This window comes from Aulonocara stuartgranti (assembly GCF_965226115.1).
Source record: "Aulonocara stuartgranti genome assembly, chromosome: 17".
Classification (NCBI taxonomy): Eukaryota; Metazoa; Chordata; class Actinopteri; order Cichliformes; family Cichlidae; genus Aulonocara; species Aulonocara stuartgranti.
In genome coordinates, this window is record NC_138953.1 from 13,327,026 (window position 1) to 13,351,181 (window position 24,156).

General features: G+C 38.5%; 1 protein-coding gene across 1 annotated transcript in view; it reads left to right on the plus strand.

Moving 5' to 3' along the window:
• The first annotated feature begins 601 nt into the window (after window positions 1-601).
• Window positions 602-24,156, plus strand: part of exoc2 (exocyst complex component 2) — a 50,537-nt gene continuing 26,982 nt past the window's right edge. The window contains exons 1-6 of the mRNA XM_082509642.1: window positions 602-682; window positions 13,216-13,373; window positions 15,191-15,367; window positions 16,296-16,413; window positions 18,570-18,683; window positions 20,136-20,260. Coding sequence (XP_082365768.1) covers window positions 13,256-13,373; window positions 15,191-15,367; window positions 16,296-16,413; window positions 18,570-18,683; window positions 20,136-20,260 — 652 coding nt within the window. The 5' untranslated portion in view covers window positions 602-682; window positions 13,216-13,255. The remainder of the gene's footprint in view (window positions 683-13,215; window positions 13,374-15,190; window positions 15,368-16,295; window positions 16,414-18,569; window positions 18,684-20,135; window positions 20,261-24,156) is intronic.

A 24,156-nucleotide genomic window follows, 5' to 3' on the forward strand; every position in this document is an offset into this window, starting at 1 on the left:
GAGAGATGAGGAAAGGAGCAAAGCTCCCAATGGGCTTCAAAATTCTCACACAATGGACAACCAACACTTCAGAAGAGCAGGCTGGTTTTATTGCTGCATGGAGACTTAGATCCACCCTGGATACATGATTACATTAAAACCTTGGTCAGCAAAATTTTGTGTGTGTGTGTGTGTGTGTGTGTGTGTGTGTGTGTGTGTGTGTGTGTGTGTGTGCATGTAATATAACTGCCTTAAGTTTTCACAGGTAATTAGGATATCTGCTGAGAGACTAAAGTGGCTTCTATAAAGATTTTAATAAATCTGTATGATCACGCTGTTTTCTTACATTTATCCTTTATCGGTTCGTTTATCGATTTTATTTATATAGCACATTTAATTACAACAGCAACGTTGACCAAAGTGCTGTACAGAAATTCAAAATAACTAGTACCAAAGAACTTTATTTATTTATTCATTTAATTTTAACATTTAAAAGGCCTGAAGTGTATAAAACAAAACATTAAACTTACTATGTTACAGAAGCTTGTTTGAAGTTATGGAGATCGCTGAGTTAAACACATTTATAGTCAAAAATATAAATGTGCATTTACAAAGTGATTCGTTTTATTTTGAAGGCTGCATGAAAAACGGAAGACCGGAAATAGTTAAATGATACAGGAAACACCGCAGAAGGCAAGCGACTGTAAGTTAAATATTTCCCTTTATATCTTCTACTTTTTCTACCCCAAATAGCTTGCTATAATTGCCATGTCCTTTTGAAATCTAAGCCCTTTTTATGGTCATGACGAACGAGAATGACAGCCTCTAACTCCAATATCATTCTAGCATAACAAATCCGGTTAATGGCAAACGCTAGCATAAGCTAACTGCAGCTGTCAAATTTCTCAGTAAAGCTTGTATTCTTTTCTGTAACAAAACGAAAGAGCTATTTAATTATTGCAGCAGTTGGCTTTAACGTGTCTGACGAAAAAGAAACTGGGAAATGGCTTATTTGTGTCATTCTGCAGTGTTAGCGACATTACGATTAGCTGTACCAAACTCCGTTAAAATTTCTGTCTTATTAAAGTAAATTTGGTGTTGCGTTGTGTATGTAGCGATACACGTAGTGATGAAACTTCTTACTAGTAATCATTGACTTCTGGTAAATTCGGGAAGCTGATACTACGTTAATAGCGATAAAAAATCATCTTCTTGTCTTGCTTAGCTGTGACCCCTCCTTTGTTTTGTTTACTTTTCGATTAGTGCTGAATAACAGCTGGGTTGTTCATAAAGCAGATGTATTATTAAAACGAAAACCTATGTGATGTTGAAAGCACTAATAGGCACTTCATTTACCAGATGCTGTAATCCACAGCGCTATATTCAACGGGTGCTATTCTCTGCAAATATAGAAATGCTTCATGAAGATTTCATTCAGAAACCTCCTTCTTTCTTACGTCGACCCCACCTTGCAACTAATCTCTTGGGTTTTTGTTTTATAAATAAATACATAAAATCTGCAGTAGTGACTCATCGGCAGGTGGTATGATTACTCCTAATTGCCTTTGAAGTAGTAAGAAGTGATTGCTAGTGTGATAAAATTACACTTAAAAACACCTTAGTGGCACTTGGAGTACAAAAAAGAAAAAACGTGGAGAGTGAAAAAAAGAAATAAAGTGATCACACTCAGTTACCTCATGTGACAGAGAAAGGCACTGACTGGAAAACAAACTGATAAGACTAAACATTGGTATATTTCAAATTAGGTAACTTGACTTGTTTTTGAGAATTAATTTGGTATGAGTGTTACGTTTTCTCAGAATGCTCATTCAGTTCATGTGAGAATCATATTCCCTCATTGCCCCTGCATGAATGGCACACTTATCTTGGATGGTTATGAGGTATAATTACATGGTAATGTGGCGCATCAAAGATAATCACTTCTTGTGGTTGAAGCTACTGATAGTTCTGATTTAGGTCAGTGCACCTGTGAGGCTTTTCTGTCTAGTTAATGATTATTTATTATTGATTTGTGTACTCATTACAGCTTTTATATTTGAGAAGGTGAAATCAGTGAATTTTTGTTTGTTTCCTGAAATAGACCACAAACACACTAATTCTCGCTGAGTGGATTGTAAGATGAACTGATTTAAGTGGTTGTATTATGAAAGCACATCTTGAATTTCAACAGCTAAGCAATTGCAACAATTTGACCCTTAACAGGAAAACACATTGTTTTACTACAAGGCTGTAGTGCTGAAAATTCTCAACACTCGGGTCTGAATCAGTGCAGGATGTAACTGACCTACGATATGTTTAGTGTTTATTCCTAATGCTGCTCGTCTGTCACACTTCAGTTGCACTACAAAGTTACAAAGTGAAAAATCACGTTGTTCAGAATCACTTTTCTCATTCGCCTCAAGAATCCTTAGCATAATGCTGCCTCAATGATGAGCATTGCTTCTTTTTGTTTTCTAAATATTCTAACCAGTCTGTGTTATCAAAGATCAAGAAAGTGCATTTCAACATTTCAAGCTGTGGCTGCACATACAATCACTCCTAGTATATGTAAACAGTGAGATACAACTTAATATACATAAAGACCTCCCAGATATTATGTAAACGCTCATTAAGTTTAGTGTTTTCAGACAGAACATAGTTTAAGCCTCTGTAATCCTTTTTCTTGTGTGCTTTTTAATGTTGTTACACATACTTTCTTTAAATAGCTCTATCCCAGGGAAGCAGTTCTTTACGATGTGTGTTAGTTTAACTGATTGATTGTATGAAAGAGTGAATGAGAGCAAGTTGATTGACAAGTCAACAGCAGACTGGTGCCGTGTCATAGAAATAAGATGTCGATCATTCGAGTTGAGGTCCACGGTAGCAATTGTACAGTTAGAGCCTACAGAGCTCTGTGTATCACTTCTCTTTCTTTAGTCCAGAGTCAGCATTGGTGACAGGGGAAGGTGGGGGGTGGCTACACTGATCCATTTCCTGTCCCCTCCTGGGGCTCTAATTGAAAAATTTGGGTGGCCCTGTTGTTTGTTTTGGTGGAATGTGGTAGGCTGCGTTTTTTCTTTTTTTTCTTTTTCTCTTTAGAATTTCCTGAGTGACGCTGCTCCGTAGACCTCGGGGTGAATCAAGTGATGGGGGCTGGGCTAGACTTTGTTTGTAGTGGCACTTTTTGCTTACCCCTTTTTGCTTTCTGCCCCACCTGGCATTACCCAGCCTACACACAGAGCTTGCTGGGCCACTGGTCTTCACTCTGGGGTTTCTGTGACCTTGTCAGATCTAGACAGGCAATGGGGCTGTGGCCCCGTGAAAACAAACATGACATAAGTTCTGTCAACTCTTTTTTTTTTTTAATAATTTTTTTTACGCATTTTAATACAAAATGAATAGGTCAATGATTATTTGTTAGCTTGGTAATCAATTTTGTTGCCTGCAACTAGAGCTGGGTGATATGAGATTGTTTTCATATCACGATATGTTTTTTTCCTTTCAGGCAATAACGATATCTATCACGATATAAGCCAAATAACTATATTTGTAAGATTTAAATGTGCCGTTGCTCACAAGTAAAATGTGAAATAATCAGCAGCTTGTTTTTATTTAAATATTTATTTCCCATAATAAGTTCAACAGGGTAGATGTACTTAAGGAACATGAGACTTTTTCAGATAAATAAAGGCAAATATTGCAAACTACACAAAAGGCAGCCGCTAAAGCGTTTAAGTTTCAAAATAGAACAAACGAAACAGACTAAATTGTCAATTCCACTTAGAAACAAAATATTAATTCTAAAAATAAATCTTAGTTTGTTTTACAGAAGAACAGACAAAATTGACTAACTTTTGTCAATATCAAATAAACTGAGAACTAAAAGGAAATTCTCAATCTGTCCTTGTTGTATAGCTTAGCTTTTCAAACAGTTTTAACAGTTACTTTAGTCTGACAAAAGCCGAATGACGAATTAGCGCTTCCAGTCAGAGACCGAGGCTACGTCCACACGTACACGGGTATTTTTGAAAACGGAGATTTTCTGTTTTCGTTTTAAAAAATAATCCCGTCCACACATAAAGGCAGAAATGAAGGAAAACGCTGCTATGAACATGCCAAAGCAGCAGGTGGCGCTAGATTCCTAACCGTGCAGAAATGTTGGCCAATCAGAAGTCTAGAAGCCTCGGTGGGAAAAAGTAAACAAAGCTGGGGCATAGAAGCAGAACCGAGTCGTATGTGTGGAGGGACAGTAACTGTGTGTATATGTAAGCATTTAAACACTGCAGAGAGTAGAATTAACAGTAACAGTATTGTAGAAATTCATTTCACCGAAACAATAACGTGGCGCACAGTGTGACGTCAAAAAATGCGCACACCTTTGACGCTGCGTGCAAACGCATAGAAAAATCTGCGTTTTCAAAAATACCCGGGTACGTGTGGACGTAGCGCATGCACCAGTTTATTGTATTTCCAGACTTGCTTTCGGCACAATTTACAGTGCACGCTACTCTGTTTTTTGTCAGACTTGAAATAGCCGAAATACCTTCACACTACGGAACTTCTATGGCTCTTCCGTTTGACAATCTCTCCGGCATTGGAACCATCATCTGTTTTCTCTTCGGTAACCTTCGGTCACGCTCGGTTGATTTTTCTAGTCGGCACACTCATTTCCTCCATTACCCGGGCGGTACGGTGGCTGGCTGCTTCCCAAACAAATACACATGTGCGGCTTGGCACTTGTGCTGTACGTAACAAGTCACGTGACGTGACGCTGCGGCTGTGATTGGTTCGGCTCTGCTCTACATAATTTGGATTGGCTGTTCTTTTTTTTTCTTTTTTTCTTTTTAAGAGGACAAGAGCAGCGAGGTCTATCGCGATAGTTTAATTTTTCTATCGAGAAAAAGTTATATCGCGATACATATCGTTATCGTTCTATCGCCCAGCTCTACCTGCAACTTTTTATTTGGACTTTAATATATATTAGCTCTATGCTGATTGTTTGAGATTTTAATTTATTTTAGACTGAAATGATATAAACTCTTCTTAAACATCATATGAGACTGCAACAGAGGTGAGTAACATTATTCTCTAGAAGGCAGATAAAATCCCAAAGGCTCTCTTATTGGAGAAGTGAACTGAAACCTGTTTACAGGTTACAATTGTATCATAAAAAACCCAAACACTCAACAATGTATGAACATTTAAATGACCTAAAATCATGCCAGTTGTCTGACATGTACACCAACACAAATCACAGATGAAACACTGGAATCACGTCATTCAGACTCGCTGCCGTCATTCACCTCAAGATTGCTTGCTATATTGCTGCTTCGTTGATTTGTTTATTTTATGAGGTTTATTTTACCTCTTTCTTTTTTTTTAAACTAGTACCAGCAGTCACCAAGTGTAGTAAAAGTAAAGTAAAATAAATGTTAGCTGCCCTGTATAATTGGTCAGTTTGGGGGTTTGTTTTGTTTGTTTGTTTTGTTTTTTGACAATACACTCCCCAGCTATTCTGACAAACGGGGTAAAACGTTTAATGTGAGTTATGATTTGGCGAAAAATATAACTTATTATTATTAGTAGTAGTAGTATTAGATTAGCTGCATGATTTTATAAAATGAAGTCTTCCATCAGTATTCACAATATAATAGAGAAATATATATTCAGTTAAACATGGATTATCATCACAACATCATTTGCCCTAAATTCAAATACAAGAATGATGACTCAAAAATAGGAAATTGGTTTTAAAGAGTAAATATTGCATTTTTGGGACAAAACATTAGACTTATTTTATTTATTACATTAAATGAAATGCTACTATTTTGGGGAAAAATACCCTAAATTGCACTCTTTGAAAATTGCTTAAGTGGATTTTGTTTTAATCATGATTTGGCTTTGAAATCAAGTAATTGTTCAGCGTTGTTCTGTGGTACTAAAATAAATATTTGGGTTGTTTATAAGACAAAATATAGGTTTAAAACTTGAGCATAGGGAAATAGTGATAGACGTATATCAATATTCATATGCTAGACCAGGGATGTCAAACATAAGACCTGGGGGGAAGAATCCGGCAAAGACTCCAGTCCCACCCGCTGGACGGCTTTGGGAAATATGATGGAGGGAGTAAATTTGTGGACTTTTAACTATATTTGTATAATTTTTACAGCTTTTCCTGCTGATAATGACTTCCCCACAGCCATTCATAGTACACCAAAGTAGTCAAATAATAAACAAGTAAATGGCAAAAAAGTTCATGTTTTTCACTGTGTACAGAGATTTCAGTTTAAAAAGTATTCTTTATAAATACACTTTTACTGTAATTTTACACATTTTCATGTAGAAAAACTGAGGTGTGCTGTTGCAATTGCACTTCTCTATCTTATGTTAACCTATCTCAGGGATTAAATGTTCAGTTAGACATCTGTACACTGACAAAAAGGGTAGTTTCACTCATCTAGCCCATTTAAGATCAAAATGTGTGGGGCAGTCTGTTGTCCTCGAGGTAAAAATGAGTTTGACTGTATCCCTGTGCTAGACAGACCGAGTGTAAATTCAACACAATATTGGCAGCTTTGTGAAGCATTAGACATAGTAAATGACTTGATGGTGTAAACCTTAATAATTAATTACATGCCCACCAAAGTGTTTTAGTGTAAGCAGCGGTCTTTGTATAACTCCTGGTAGTATATGAGTGGATGTTTCTCACGCTGGTGATGTGTTGTTTTTAAATGTGAAAAAGCTGGGGCAGCAGTGTTATAACCTGGCTTATGAAGGTTCAAACTGCTCAGTTTCGCCTTGTCATTGGGCAGAGCCGCCTGTCTCCAGCCTGTTAATCCTCTGAAAACATTGTCTTGCATTTGCAGGCCTATACTTCATGTTTGTGTTTATTAGTACAGGATTTTTATATGGGAAATTGGGGACTCTGCTTCATTAGGCATAACTTAGTAAAGCACTTGAGACTGACAAACAAATAAACAGATAGCCCTAAAGATAACAGACCCTGTAGGCAGACATCATGATGCTTGGCCAGTGAACCAGAAGCACACATCTGATCATTTTCTCTCCTCCTCTGTCACGGAAAAGTCTCCGTAAGGGCTGAGACTGGCTGCTCGCAGTAGAAGCGCTGACTCATTATCAAAATGACTGGTCAGTAGTTCCAGCATTTGTTGGAATTTGGTCCCTTTCTGGCTTTGAGCTGCATGGCCATATCTACACCTTAGAGGTATGCAGTAGCCTGGGTGTGAGCAAACACCGAGGAGGTTTTTTTTCAGACTCCACCCAGGCTGTGTGATCAGGCCAGTCATCTCAAGCTGGGTGATGTTTGGCCGGCTCTGTGCATTCAGGGGAGTGGGGGGGGAGAATCTTTGATGGAATCTGGTGTTTGGGTTACGTTAGATACACAGCGTGAAATGGTGAATGTGTGTCTGGAAGAGGTACCGAGCCACTAGAACAGCCTGTTAGATTTTCTAATGATTGGGGGGGGGGGGGCTTTGAGTGTGATGAGCTGTCTAAATGGGTCCCTTTGTGCCCACTAAACCTATCACACTCTTCCTTTGACACACACATTCACACACCAATCACTGCCATATGTGGATCACCTTTAAATACTCAGTAGCTAATTATCTGCGGTATAAACGCTGTAGTCATGACATGTGTTCATATGCCTGGTCAGATACCATAGATGGTCACCCATGGTAGACATAACTGTTCTGCCATATATCAATAGCAGTTATGTCTAAAGCCTAAGATTTTGGGGGGCATTTCCTGGAAGACTATTGGGAGTACATTGATTCCATTTTCACCAAAGACAAAAAAATTGGAGAGAAATGTTTGGGGTCTGATATGGAGCTAATCATTTAAATTAAAAACTCATCATATTCAGCTATTATTTGGTTTCCTTTATCTAGTGGTTGTATTTCAATTCATAATAATAAAATAATGAAAATGTCTGGGATGGACTCATATATCGGCCTCGTTTAGTGATATTGGCATATCTTCAAATAATTTTTTTGGGTACTGGTACCGGATATCCCCTCCAAATTATTTTTAATATCTATATTAGCCCAGAATTTTGCAGTCATTTGTAAAAATGTTCATACCAGTCATTCAGACGTGAATTAGATGGTTTTACATTCATTTGTTTGTGTAAACCAGTACCACCAGTGAAAAATCCAAATATCACAGAAAAGCTACAAATCCTCACTTTTGAAGAGCTGGAATTAGCCAATGTCTGTTTTCTGTTTTATATTTGCCTTAAAACAACTTCCTGTTTTTTACCTGTATTGTTTATTTGTGTGTGTGTGTGTATATATATATATATATATATATAGACAAATACACATCATTTACAGGCTAAGCTGATTTGTAGTTGGTCATTTTTTTATGTTTTAATTGAACACAATAAAAACAGACAATGGAGCACTTAACAAAAAACTGAAGTACAGTGAAACTATGTCAGTTGAGAAATTCTTCTGTTTTTCGAGTCTGTCAGACTGATTCTTTACATTTTGAGCTCATTACAGCTACACATCAGTTCTAAGGTTCTAGTGACATCAGATGATGGTTTATGAATCCATTTTAATGGATTCTTTTTTTCCTAGTACCTTATTTGAAGTAACAGTAAAGTGTAGTCAACATGAGTTGGACTGTTATGCTTTTAACTGTAATTATGTTAAAACCAGAAACATTCTGCAACAATATTCTTTTATATAATTCTTTAACTGTTATACATTTGATCATAATATATAATAAACCCGATTTAATCCTGTTTGAAAAATACTGGAAATAGTAACATACTTGCTGGTAGCCTGTTGATTTAATGCATCAGATCAGAACGTGCACTCAATAAAAAATATCCACATCAAATGTTCAATTTATATGCAAGACATTCCATTGGGATTCTAAAATGTATATCTTTTCTGGGGTTTTTTGTTGTTGTTTTTTGTTGGATCAAAAAATGTTACAATGAAATGGTTTTATCTGACAAAACTATTTTAGAGATTTAATGGAAAGTCTTTCATTTGTGTCTGCATTTTCCAGCGCTGAGCCAAGGAAGGGTGGTCACTTGTTAGTGGTTCTGCAAAAAGATCCTAAACCTTGAAGTTCCACAGCTTCCATACAGATTAGAGCCAACCCTGCTGTTTGTTAGTGAGCCTCCAAGGAAAACAAACCTGCCTTTTAAGTACTAGAGAGAGAAGGGTTGGAGTTGGTGGTATTGAAGGCGGGGAGGAGGTCATGGTTGGAGGAGACTTGAGCAGGACGAAAGAGGCTAAATCTGTTAATGTATCATCATTGTTTGTTGGCCTCACTTGTTAGAATTAAGTGGGGTATCATCTTAAGGATCTTAATGCCCCCTAGAGGCTGATACCTCTGCAAGTCTTGCAGAAAATGTTGCCTGCCTCATAAGTTTCCAGTTGGAGATTAAGATTTTGTTTTTCTTTTCATGCTACTTTAAGGAAAATCCATTCACAGTGAAGCCTCTGCCCGTATGAAGTTATAGTTTCTATTACCTTGTTTGCAGTTTATTTGTAGTGGTGCATGACATGAGACTTGTGCAGAGGTCTCCGTAGTTTCTGTGTGACTCTGTGCATCGCATGTGTGTGCGTGCACGCTGCTGTTATAGAGAGGGGTCTGGGCAGTGTTCCCGTGTCCATGCACAGCCCCCAGAGTAAAGTAAACACAGCGGCTCTTTTCTCATCCAAGCCGTCAGCAGGCTCTCCCCAGGCCCGCGCCAGAGACCACACACCCAGACCACACACACACATGCACGCACGCACACACACACACACACACACACACACACACACACACACACGAGCTGCATGGACCTCTTTGCAGATCCTTCCACACACTTGCATACGCAGAGACCACACAACACCAGCTCGGGCCCCTCGCACGCAACCTAGCTGAGCTGTCATTCTGCCCAGTGTGTGTGTGTGTGTGTGTGTGTGTGTGTGTGTGTGTGTGTGTGTGTGGGGCCAGGCTATCTGTGTGTTTGTGCACGTGTATTTCCAAGATTAGTGGGGAAGGGATAGAAACACTCCTGAATGCAAAATTAGAATTATAGAAAATAAAGAGCTCTGTCCTCTGCACCCTTGCTGCTCCCACTCTAAACATGTGGGATTGATGATGGATATACCAAGCTCTTGTTTTAGACCTGTTAACCTCTTATCATCTGCATGTCACACCCATAGCCCCTCCATTTCCTCTGACAAGCACAGGGCAGCAGCAACAACATGAGGTAAATCCCGCTGGAGGTTTTATGTTAACTGTTCGATGTCAGGGTAATTGGGGACAGGGGCTGTAGTGTGCATGTGTGTGTGTGTGTCAGTGGGGTGAGATGAGGTTGCTTTGTGCTCCTGTATTTTTGCTTTTTCATGAGCCATTTTTTAAATATAGTTTCCTTAAACTCTAGTGCTACATGTCCAATATTCAGCAACTGTTGAGTTGTGAGGTGCATGTGATTAGTTCTGCTTTGATGCGTCTCAACCGTAATTGCTGCTACAGAATATGTATAGACATTAATTTAGGTTAGTGATTATTATTATTATTATTATTATTACAGGAAGTTTCACAACTTTTTAATGCTACATGGGCATTTTCCTGAGTTGGCACAGAATATTTTGCTGTTCAATATAGGACTGTCACCATGTCAGATTTTTACTCTTAAGTTATTGTGTTTGAAAAAGTAAAAGTGCTTGGATGTTGCAAAACGGTCATTACTTTACTAAACCTCATCAATTATACATTTATTAACAATGATTGATAATAATAAATAATATTAAGAATGTTATCATATGTGCATTACTGACACTGGCTATCATCAGTACACACATGAAGCACATGTTGAAAGAAAGGTTTATTTGCACTCACCATGTCAAATCAAAAGCTATTGTGAATGTAGATATAACTAATGATAATTGATAAATATGTCTTTAGTTGAATTAAATTCAACTAAATGAATAATAAAATTAAGTTAGTTGAATTTTATTATGTAATCTTTTAAAAGAAAGCAACTTGATTGGGTATCTTCAGCATACATATCAATAGCATATTATTATTATTTTAGGATGGTTTTAGATTTTCAGATTTGAATAAAGAAGTTTGCACACTTTAGATTTAGTTAACTAAATAATTTCATGTAAAAGATAAAGAATTTTCTATTGTTATTCACCCCTCCAGTCATAACCATAAATAAATATCTAATCTTGTTCAATAAGATATTAATAATAATACCTAAAAAACAAAAAAACAAAACTGTTTTCACAAAAAACTCAAAAGCACAGAATTATTGTGACATTAATAATGCTGTGAGTCAGACTGATCTATAACTGGTTATTGTGTCTCAACTATTTTGCATATTAATGAGAACTTTAAATACAAGTGAAAAAAAGTTTGTGAGAGTCTGTAACCTGTACAAAAGCATACAAAAAGAACAGTTAAATTAAGATAAGCACAAGCTGCACCCATAAATGTAGTTTATGGTTCCTGATGTAGGGTTTCTGCCTTTTTTGGCCCCGTGCCAGGATTATGTGTGAATATTTATTCGTGTTTTTATTATTATTATTATTATTAAATTTAACTTATCTTATTATCTTGCTATTCTTGATAAACTGAGGTGAAAAAAAATCAGCTTTAAAACTTTAAAGAAGTTAGAAATGGGATTAAAAAACAGGCAGATGTTATTTTATGTAGGCTAACAGAATAAAGTAAATGCTGGAAGTGGGAAATCATCATCTTGTGTCTAACAACTAATAGTTAGCGTTATAGTCATAGATAGAGTTAAATTATTTGAGTGCAGTATTAAATCCTAGCGAATCCCAGCCCACTGCCCCTTGGTGTTTCAGGGCTAACAACTTTTCTGTTGGAAACCTTGTGTCATATGTGGAGCCTGCTGCAGGTGTTGAAAGTTTCACTTTTTTGTTGTAGTCTTTATAACAAGCAGAGTAACCAAATGTTGTGCTCTGTCGATTTTTATTTCCTTGACTTTAAGAGCCTCTGTTCATTCTTGGAAGTCTAACTTGTACACCTACAACTAATTATTGGCCATATAACTGTGCAAAGGGTTACCAGCATGAACACACTGAAGGTCCAGTCCGTGTGAACTCCTGAATTGTTTGTGGAGAACGTGTTTTGGCTGCCGAGCAAAAGGGCGGAAGCCTTTCTCAAGCTGTTTCAGAGAGTCTTGACTGGTCAGCCTTTTTGAGACCTGGCAGTAATTTATTAGCAAACATCTGTGCTGCTGAAATACATCCTTTCATATTTTTTTTCCGTCATTTGGAACCTTTCCTTGTCTTCCTTTACTCAGGCCCAACATGAACTGATTTGCATGGGTGCTCCTTCTTTGGTGCCATAATCTGTTCAGCATTGTGTGGGCTTATGTGGAATGATTGGGGAGGCCAGGTTTATTTATCCTGTTCTGTGAGGTTTACATTCTTCCTTTCCTCCCTGCTCTCTGTCTGCTCCTTCATTCTTGGCTAGCGTCTCTATTTTTCCTATTATCTGAGAGATAACTGCTGCAATGCATACATTGTTTGGAGAAGTTCAGGGTGGAAAATGAACCCTAGCTGCCAGCCAAAATGTTACTCATATTTTGCCAACTCTAGTCAGTACTAAATAACATAATATTGAGCTGCCTGGAAATTTAGTAAGAAATGTTTGGGGAATTTCAGAAAAAAAAAAAGCTTACATTTTTTGTTATTAGGATAATGTTTTTACATTCATTTGCTATGGTTCTATGTTGACATACAAAGATGTTTTTCTTCCCCTGATCTTCAGATTCATGCTGTGAATGCTTGTACACTGCAGTCGTTTGACAATACTTTGCCCAGTCGTGGGGCAGTAATTATTTAGTATTATAAATGGTAAATATTTTCAGTCAGTTTAAATCAATATGTTATGCTTTAAATATGTCAAAATGATAGCGGATTGCTTTTACTGTACATTACAAGCTGACAAGCTTTAAATGGTTTTTATGATGAATAAACAGTGGTTAAAAAAAACAGAAAGGTGTCAGACTAACAGTAGAAAATCAGGCAAAAAAAATCACATGTTTTTACTTTAACACTGTTTTCGTTTGAACTAATTAACTGATTGTCCAAACCTCTGTTTAATGTTCGGTCTGTAGGCTGCTTCATTGATTTTTACACAGATTGCTCTGTCAGTGTGCAGCGTTCCGTGTTACTGACCTCATTCTGTTGTGTATGCCTCGCTTTCTTTTGCCATGTCCAGGTGCTGATTGACCCAGATTACCTGTTCACCTCAGGTCACCATGTCTCGAGCCCGGCAGCCCCCGCTCGTCACGGGCATATCGCCCAAAGAAGGTGCAGCCTGGACCAAAGTCACGATCCGTGGAGAGAACCTGGGCACGGGCCCAGCCGACCTCATCGGTAATCCATTTTCTAACCACATAGCTAACCACACTGTCTGTCCTGTACTGTGTAACATAAATGTCTGTTACACAGTATTGATATTTTTATGGGGAGTGACATCCATATTTAACTTGGTCCTGTTTTGCATGCGAATTATCCATATTTCTTTTGTTTTTTTTTCCATACTCAAATGTGCACATATGTATTTCTACAAATGAATATAATACAGAAATATACAGTTTATCAACATTTTTAGATCTGTACACAGAACTGTCTACACAAGATATCAACACATTAACTAATTAATTAACAGGAGTGAAAATAAAACTATAAATAATGAATGATGACTTATTTTCATATGTTTATTTACTATTTGTATTACTATGTGGTTCACTGAGAGAAAGTTGCTGGTTTGAATATTTTGTAATTGTCACTTGCATTCGCTTCTTTTATTGATGTGGCCCCAATCCCTATTTTTAAAGCAGCTGCTGTAGAGGTTTTTTTTTTCATTATTTAGTATGTAAAACAGGAACTATACCTGGTTTTTTTTTCTGCTCTGGAATAAGAAATTCATGACCAGTTCACAACAGTTTCATAAGTTTAGCACAGAGCTGTTTAAACTTTACTCATTTAATCCCCAAATATGCAATCAATATTGTATCAAATTTTTAACACATGTGAGTAACACTCAACTGTTAATTTCTGACAAATATTGAAAGCATTGAAAAATATGGAAAAATAGAAGTCTTTCCAAAAGTAGACCAACACTGTTCATAAAGTCCTTAAAATATAATACCTACTTTCATTTTTGTTGCAGTTGTAATCACAGTTTCTTGTACTGTAAATTCTTTATACATTTAGAATGACCTTTACTTTTTTCACACAAACACACATATGGAAATTCTCCATTAAAAAAGTCCAAATTCGCCAGATAAACTTTGACTTTTGACTTTTGTTTTGCTTTTTGTGTGACTGATTACTCTCAAAAAACATTTTGCTGCGATCACTTTACAAATCTAGCATACACTAATGTGAAAATTAGTTTTCACGTTATTTTTCATTAAACAAAAAACATAATTCCACAGCTATACAGGTGGGCTACCACCATCTTGTTGTCATCACACTGATATCCTACTTCTGTGATTTTACTGGAGGTGAGGAAAGGAGGGGGCAGTCCAGAAGACTCACACACTTGGCAAGCCGTGAACTGGCCAGTGATAGAGGTCTATTTCTAACCATGAATGCCCCAGGGCCTGGAATTATACAATTAGATATGCACAAATGTGTGTGAGTGCTTATGTATTCAAACAAAGTGGCCAGTAGAGAACAGAGGCAGGAAATGGGGCTCTAATGGGCATATTATTCACGGTTTTATGGGCTATTTGTTGATCGGCTCTTGTGGGCTTTTGTAACGTTTGATTATACACACGTGAAGCTTTCTGAATCCCCTCAGCTGGAAATATCAAACTAATCCTTGTGTATTCCTTCTAGTGCCTAAATAGTATTAGTTAGGGGTTTTAAAAAAGGATGACAGATGCAGGGGCATAGTGCACATTGTGAAAGTAATGAGCCACTTAGCACTGAAGTGGCACTCATTAGCTTAAAGGAGCTGAGTGAGAGGAAGGAAGATCAAGGCCACCCACACCCATCGCAACCCCAACTTGAACTTTGACCCCGGGTGACTAAACTCGCTGATAGACGTCAGAGCTGCCTAAAGTGAGCTCCTCTTGTTTTAGATTGTGTGTCTGCGTGTGCTGCAGTTTGTTTGTTTGCACTGTCACTGCATGTCTGTATCTTTCACTCCTTCCACCTTTTCCCTCTCCCTTCCATCTCAGGCCTGTCCATCTGCGGTCACAACTGTCTGCTGACAGCCGAGTGGATGTCGGCCAGCAAAATAGTGTGCCGCGTGGGACCTGCCAAAGACGACAAGGGAGAGATCATCGTCACCACCAAGTCCGGAGGTCTCGGCACCTCTACGGTCTCTTTTAAACTAATAAGGCCAGAGAGGATTGGTAAGATTGAGATATCACCCTCATGGCATTTGTTATGTGCTAGCCTGGACAAAAGGAGCTGATGCAAGTTTAAACAAGGGCTACAGCTAATGATTATTTACATTAGTTTAGCATTAAATTCTCTTTATTCATTGTGTTTCTCTTCTTGTATATAAAATGTTATAAGATATTCAACATTTGGGTTATTTAGCCACAAATGGCACGCTAAAGCATTTGAGTAAAGCAAAAAACAACCTTAAATGGAGAAAAATGAGTGACCTGAGGGAGAGGACATTAAAAAATAGCCATAACTGAAAAAAACATAATAATAATTTTGATAAAACAATTAATGATTTTTAAGAAAAAGAATAGGACTAACTGGGCATGTGTGATTCTCTAAAGCCAGCCACACATCAGTGATGTTTTTTAGATGAACTCACATTGTTTATTTAACTTGAAACATTCTGACCAGAAACTGATGAAAAGGCACAGGCACGTGTGATTGGCTGAAGTCGACCACACATCAGCGATGTTACTCAAATGTGCAGACTGTGTTTATTCTTTTGGCTGTAAAGTTGGCATTAGCGTTTAACTAAGGCCGGCCATGTTCGTCAGTTTTTCATACCCCAAAAGAATGTATGTTTTCAACACATGCTTTGTGCCATGTATATGTTGCATGTTTTTAGTGAAGTTGCAAAGTTTTGAGTCACTATAAATTCCTTGACAAGAGCCTCCAAGTGTACTGTGTAATTAATTAGGTCAGGTACTGTATCTTCAGAGTACAGTGGTCAGAATTTGTACTAAATTTAAGTTAAAATAATTTACAACAGAAAAATAAATGCATATTTGTCGTGCATTTGCATGTTTGAGTCACTGTCTGTGTGTGTGTGAGTACATCTGTAGTATGGAGGATATCTCGGTCACAGCGTCTCGCCTGTCCTGTCCGCAGGTATCCTAGATCAGTCTGCAGTATGGGTGGATGAATTAACCTTCAGGACAGACCGCAACAAAGGAATCTCTCCGCTGTCACTGCGCCCCAGCAACCCCCTGGGCATCGACATAGACAAGTATGAACCAAGAGCGTACAAATACACACGCAGAAAAATGGCTCGGCACAATCCCACCGCCATAAACACAAGTGCTCCAGCCATTGAGTCATGGTTTACATCCCTAAACAGAAACAAACTCTCCCCATATGCCAGCGTTTGAAATATTATGCCAGCACAGCAATGGCTGAACAGCCTCTAACCGCTCACACAGGCAGTGGAAACACAATAATTGTGTATAAAGCAGACAGGATGGCGATAAAGAGATAAAAGCTAAGGCAGCAAACCCACACATTTGTAGAGCGCCTGAGAGCAGCGAACATGCTGCTGCCTCCCACGTGCCTGGCAGGGAATACACAAGTTGTAATGTATAGTTTGTGTTGTCATGTTCTGGCATTTCTAGCTTAGTGTTTGTTTGGTTTAGGGGCCGGGGGCAAGTGACCGCTCATGGTCAGGAGCAAGACCCCCATAAACAGGCTGTAGCATTCACTTGCTCCTAGGGATGCATTAAGCAGGCACTATGTGAAGCATACAAGAGTCTCTTTGATTTTAATATACAAACACGCTATCGCTATCTGTGTCCCAGCAGTTGCTCTTAATTTGTGACACAAAGGCACTCAGAAGGTAGAGATGTTTTTGTTCATCATAAAGCATCACCCTGTTGTCTGTCTGGTCTGTGTGTTTGTGTACATTTTTGTGTAGTGACGTCCCTGGAAGGTTACTCAGCTGGGCTGTTTGCACCAGCTGTTCATAACGTAATGCTTGGACTAGTTAAAACTTCCAAGTGTTTGAACAACTTCAGACAGATTGAGCATTAAATGGTTACACTCACTGAATATTAACTGTTTGTTATGTGTGCTGTATTTCCTACCAGGGGTACAATGCTTCGGTAATACCTGTTAATATCCAAGCTTATAAAAAGCTACCTGTGGAGCATTACAAAGACCAGTAAATTAGGGGTTCACCAGCTTTGTTGACTGAGCATCTTGTCAACATATTGTCAAATATAACATTTAGTGTTGTCAGTGGTGATATTTCAAGGTTTACTAACAAAGTTGGCCCTAGCTAAATGTTCAAAGGCAACTTGATGAGGAGCTGAAAAACTGCTTGTTTAGTGTTTGCTTGCCACAAAAGATGGAGAAGTTACAAAGACAAAATAAAAGAAAATGGTGTCGGCATCTGTATGTGGTCAGATTCCTGCATACTTAAATATTAGCATTAATAGCAGAAGTAAATTTTATCATTACAGGATGAGCACGGTTTATCACAAGTTGAAGCCAGAGCTGCTGCAATCCATGCTCCGAGTGGAATCAAGCAGGCTAGGAAGTAATTCAGTTTTATGTAGATGCCATGCCCGTTCACAGCAAAAGTCCTCTCTTTATGAGAGATAAAATTTCCCAAGCCATCATACAGGCCCCCAATGAGCAATGGATGGTGCGAAGGGAAAAACCCAGATTTACAGGAAGAAGGCTCCAGCTGAACTAATAAAAGAGGTGCATATAAGGACAGCAAACATGACAAAACATCAACTACAGCAGAGAATAGGAAAAAATTACAAGACATGCAAAAGAGGCATGTATATTAGATTTAAATAGGTGCATAATGATAGCAACACTGGAGTGTGTGTGTGTGTGTGTGTGTGTGTGTGTGTGTGTGTGTGTGTGTGTGTGTGTGTGTGTGTGTGCGTGCGTGCGAGTACGTCACGGAGTGTGTTCTTTTACATGGATTTTGTGTTTCTGTTACTTAAATGCTGCACTGTTTATGTGGGTTTTGTACATATGTGTGACTGCAGAGTGGGTGGTGGTGGTGGTGGTGGTGGGGAGGGGTTTAGTTTGTGTAGGCCACAGGTCATTAGTAAAGATCAAGCTTCCTTAATGAGTACTGGGTCCTCCAGGGGGAACCAGGCGTCACACACTGCACTTCCCACGCCAAGCTCTCCCAGCCACAGTACATCCCCGCCAGATACTGCCCCCTGCTGGAGAACTTGATCTCCCACACGTCACTTTTAAAAATGACTTCAATTGTTTTACGAAAGTCTGCTCACACACAGTTTACTATAAAAACATTTATATGGGTATTTTCTTTATTTTAATTCCACCACAGTTTTTACTCTGTTCTTTTGTTTTATTTAACTGTCGAGTTTTATCGTCATCTTTTTTCTCTCGGTCTTCTTTCAGAGGCAAAATCACACCTAAAGATTTGGAGCTGACATTTCCAGGAATGAGTGCAGACTTCACCAGTGAGAACTTCTCTGCGACGTGGTACCTCATAGAAAACCATGCAGGCTCCAGGTACACAAGCTCCTACTTTGTCACTCATGTTAAGCTACCATCTCTCATAACTAACAATATGAAAGAGGAAAGGAAAATAGAAAAACAAGCAGTAAAATATCTCTACCTTTCACAGAGGTCCACCAAAAATTGAAGCTCATATTTTCTTTAACTCAGTTACTTCGACACAAGACAGGAGCTTACAGCGTAATACATAAGGTGCATCAGTAAAACTCACACTAATACTGGTATAAGAGCAAACTCAAGGCTCGTATATCATTTTCAGCAACTGCTGCTGGTTTGTTGTGCCTCTTTGACTGAACTCATCCAATATTACTCCTTGCCAGTAGGTGTGATTAGTGCTGCTATGATCTTATGACTTTACTAACTACTGACCTGGATAAAATAATCAGAGGGCCACACATTACTAACACTAGTATGTTAACAGCTAATTTAAAAGATGGTTGCAGGTTACAAGGAAAAATATAACATTCCAGTGTAACAATCTGATCATTATGAATGAATTGAGTTAAGTAGCAGTTCAGGCTGGATTTAGGTTGTCTGCAGGCTAGTCCCAGACGCCATCATGTTTGACAATTAGCTGAAACAATTCAAATATTCCTGTATAAATCAGTGCAGTAATAAATATCTGATAGTCAGATGATAATAATCATAATTTGTCACCATATAGTGCAATCTAAGGGATGGCAATGAATAAACTGAAAAATGTACACATGGGCTGAATCTGAAGTCATTCACTATTTACTATATAGTCAGTTTTGTTAAATAAGTTTAATGTACTGTTTATCACAAAATTGCATAACTGTCTTTTCTCTTACTGATCATAACCTGTTACGTTCTAATTGTGTGACAGTAACAACATAATTATTATAGAGAAAATTACCTAAGAAGATGCAAAAGTGGGGTGGGTTGTTTGTTTTTAATTTTACAGATGAGATCACCACAGAGTAATTTACATAAATAGGTAGTAGCCAGTAATAAATGATTTTGTTTTGTGCCATTGAAATGAGGTTATATTTTCTTCACTAAGTTTCTATATGAAGACAAGGCAGCCTGCTGACCCAAAAGGCTGTCAGGGCAGAGAAGAGGAGAGTTATTTTGGACTCTCCTGGCTTCCTCTCCCCCTGCTTAGCCTTCCAGTAACCCAGACCCCGGGATTCAGCATTAGCAGGGGCCTCTGTTTGGACCTCACTGGGTGACTGTTTCTTCCTGTGGAGGAAACCTCACCGAGGAGACTGACACACAGACACACGCACTCAAAGTGCCCCCAGATGTGCGTGTGTCTCTGCGCACACAGAAACACACGCACAAAGTTTCAAAAATATGACTGTATGTTTTGGGCTGTTGGTTGCACAAAACCTTCATGGTTTATGTCTTTATTTAAAAAAAATGGAAAGTAATCATTAGTTGTAGCTTTGATATACTGACAGTGTCATTTTGTTGTTTTCACAGCTTCGATCAGTTGAAGATTGCAGCCAGTAATCTGAAGAAGCAGGCTACTAAGAAGAACGAGGGGAGTCTGGCCTATGTGAAAGGAGGCCTCAGTACATTCTTTGAGGCTCAGGACGCTCTGTCAGGTGAGGGAATTAACACATTTTTGTGTGCTGTGGAAGTGCCCCAAATGATGTCTGATTAATACACTACATTACAAATCATCACTCTTCACTCTCCTCTTAGAAAATGGCTCTTGATTTTTGGAAGAGTGTGTCTTTGGATTTTTTTTCCCCCCGCATGCGGTTTAGCAGCAGTTGATTAAAGAGGCTCATTTGGATGCCGCGTGAAAGCCCTCTACTTGGCACTGAAGTTGCACTGGCCAACCACAACACAGTTAATTCACCTCCATCAAAATGAGATCAGCTCTCACCTGTCACACAGTCTCTCGCTTCACTCTGAAAAGTCGACGTAAACACACACACACACACATGCACACACTCACTGACCTCTGCATGCAAAAAAGATTTCAAGGTAGCAGAGACCGACGGCTGTCGCTCTGCCAGGTACCTCAAATCGATTGTTCACTTCATCATTCATACTTTTGTCTGTTTACCCTTTGCTCCCGCCTTAGCTGCTCAGTTACTTCCCCTTACTATTTATATGTACACTTTTCTGCCTCCATCATTATTATTATTGCTTTCCGTATGTTTGTGCCGCGGTTGGAAGAGAGGCAATGTTTTCATTGTTAGCGGCTGAATCTAAATAAACGGAGCAGCCCAACACAATGCACGCCAGAGTATTAGGACTGATAGTGCCGATAACAGACCCAATATGACCAATGGCAACAATGCGCAGTCATTCTCACGTTCAGACTGAGCGTGCCTACTGTGTGCCCACTGCACCAATGGGAAATGTACAGTTTCCAGGGGTTGAAGGGAAGCAGTGCTCCATGGATGGACTCATGTGACCTGTGACTCACAAGCACATACTATTGTGATGTTTTCTGGCTTGTGTGAATTTTCTGAGATGGATATAAGGCAGCACCTACCAAAGACTTTGTGTCAACTGTATAGAAAATTAATTTACGTGGAGCCAACAGAGAATTCAGGATGACTAAGTTCCCCTAAACATTCTTCAGATGTCTTAAATGGACCTTTAAAATCTTAAATGCTTGTAGTATAGTCACATTACCACATGAATTTCCAGCACACAATACCTTTCTAAAACAGAAATAGAAGAATCTCTTTATTGTCATTGTATGACATTACGGGTGGTGCTCCTGGGTGGTGCATCAAAACACATTTAGATTTCCCAGTAGGACTGTGTTGTTAAGCTCGTACTTCATAGGTTGACTAACTCTTTCTGGCTTTTTACTTATAAACAGACTTAACAGTTGGCTGACAGGATAGATTAGCCAATTAAATGATTGTAGCCAGAAAATTAACCCCCAAAATACTAAAATCCGTCATGATTTGGTTTAGTGGGTATCAATAGGCCTCTGAACTTGTTTGCCACCTGCTTGCTAATCTGTAGAAATGAGAAGCATCACTCTTAATGACAAATGTCTTGAGATTAACAGTTACTTTTGTTGGTTAAAGTTTTGAAATGCTGAGTAAGGAAATTGCTCTGTGTGCCAGCCAATGATATTTCTGTTCTTTGATATTTCTATGACTCCCCCAAAAATGTCACAAGTTCAATTTAAAAAGTGCTTTTAATAAGATTTAAATTTGACTTGGCGGTGATCTGGGCACCCCGAGATTAGCACGGGGCTGTCTTCATCTCCAGAGAACTGAAGACGGCTCAATATTTCAGCTCACCCGATGGTACGCAACATGGCCAACCATTTCATTGCATGCAGACACACCAAGAAACTAATTGCTGAATGTAGTGGAGCATTTCTAAGCTAACAGAGTCACAGGTATGTGACTGCGGGAGTATGTCTGTGAATGTAGTATATATAGTGTTACATAATCAGATGGCATGAAATTTGTCTTCAAATTACTACTAATGGTGTTTTTGATCTTCCTAATGTGTAAACTAGCAGTTTTTGGTTTTTGTCATATTAACTTTCTTCCAGTTGACTAAAGAACCTTTTTTTTTATTAAAGAAATTCAACGTCTGTGTAGATTTTTCAAGCTTTGCTTAGAGATATTTCTTTATGTTCAAGCTTTGTGACCACTGATTTTCAAAAGACATTTTTAGTGAACTAAGAACAGAAACTGTCTCATGTTTGAAGAGGAATTATGACTAAAAATTCATTTTTCAACTTCCTGAATCGTGTCTGCTCACTATGACTCATTGCAGGCCTGCAGCATCCTTTTTATGCCAAAATTTGGCTTTCAGTCATAAAAAATGAAGTGGAGGCCCAAAACGGATGGCTCAAGTGGAGCTATTTTGTACATTATGTATGGTCAGCCAAACCAACATACCAGCCAGCATGCTGCTTTTGAGCCTGCCAGCTATACTGCCAGACCTCGTTAACACAGCTGTCAGAGCAACTGTGAATCCTTTCTTTGTCTCTCTTCGATGTTTGGCAGCTCTCTGCAGTTCTGAATTGGTCCAAATGAACCTCATCTGAAAAGTGTCCATTAGAATTAGAAAAAAATTAACAGTGAATAGAAAAACTTAACAGGGCACTTATGTGTTCTCGTAGTTCAGAATGTGCTGCATTAGAAGTTGCTGAATGCTTCCAAGCCTCTTCGTCACCATTACAACATTCTCGTCTCCTCTCGTGTTTATTTTCAGTTCTGCTTGCATGTGAGATTTTTATTGATGACTTTAATAGGCGACGTCTGGAGCTTTTTCTTCTTCTTCAATGTAAGTGTACTGCTGCCGACAAGGTGGAAACAACAGAGAGGAGCCAAATGTAGGAAAAGAAATGAGGCAGCTAGAAAATGTTTAGAACAAACAGCAGGATTCTGACTTGAACATCTGTGGACTTTCTGCCTCTCCCTCTCTTCTTCTTGTCCAAAATAATTGCCTCTTAATTGCTCTCCAGTACAGCTAAGCTTCTCCAGCACAAATGGCAAAATAAAATCTCATATCACCTTATCTAATTTAGACTTTGGCAAATCAAGAAACAAGGTTACCCAGCAGAAAACGAGCTGAGAAGAACATCTAAATAGTGATGACAATAAGTGAAAGCTGAAAAGTAGTCCTGTTAGCTTGTTGAAAACAAAATGTTTCTTTAAACTTTACTTTGAATAAACGTCCTCCTTCACACCTCTGCAGACTAATCAGACAAGCAGCCGGTTCAACTCCAGAACCTTTTTGTTATGAAGCAGCTGTGCTGCACACTGCACCACCGTGCTGCACTAGCATATTGCAAGAGTGCATGTTCACTGCACAAAGGAGCTTAAGAAAAAGCTCACCAACACATAACAAGACCGAGCACCGACAGAAATCTAATGTAAATAAAATGTATATAAATAGATTAAACATGTTTTTAATTTCCATTCGGTAATACTAATTTGTGAAGTCACAACCAAATAAAGTGTCAGTCAGATGCTGTTTAAAAAAACAGATTCATGTTTGCACTTTTGAAACAAAGGCCTTTGAACACCAGCCCTGGGTAGACGTAGGATTAGGTTAATAGGGTATCAGACACAAAGTCATGCTTAACTTTGTCAAGTGTGCTAGTTACCAAGTACAAAGGTAGAAATCTTACGTTCTGTAAAGGGAAATTTTCAGTGCCTCTGAAAAAGGCTTTAGCAGCTTCAAAGGTAAATATCTTCCTCACTTAATGAGGAATAAAGATTTTCTGTTTCTTGTCAGAGGGTCAGAAATGACCAGAAATTGCATGGATTCCTGTAACATAAGCTAACAGTCTAATTGCTTTTACTATACTTGGTGATCAAGCTTACTGCCAGATATACTCAGCCCTGCCAGTCCTGATGTTGGAGGCCACTTGAGTTGGAATGCTGCAAATGTACATTTTTAAGCAGCTCTAAACCCTTGTAAATTTGTATGTTTCAAATTCCTTGACATGTATGAGCTCTGTTTTATAGTTAAGGTAGTGTTTTGTGTTGGTGTTATTTTT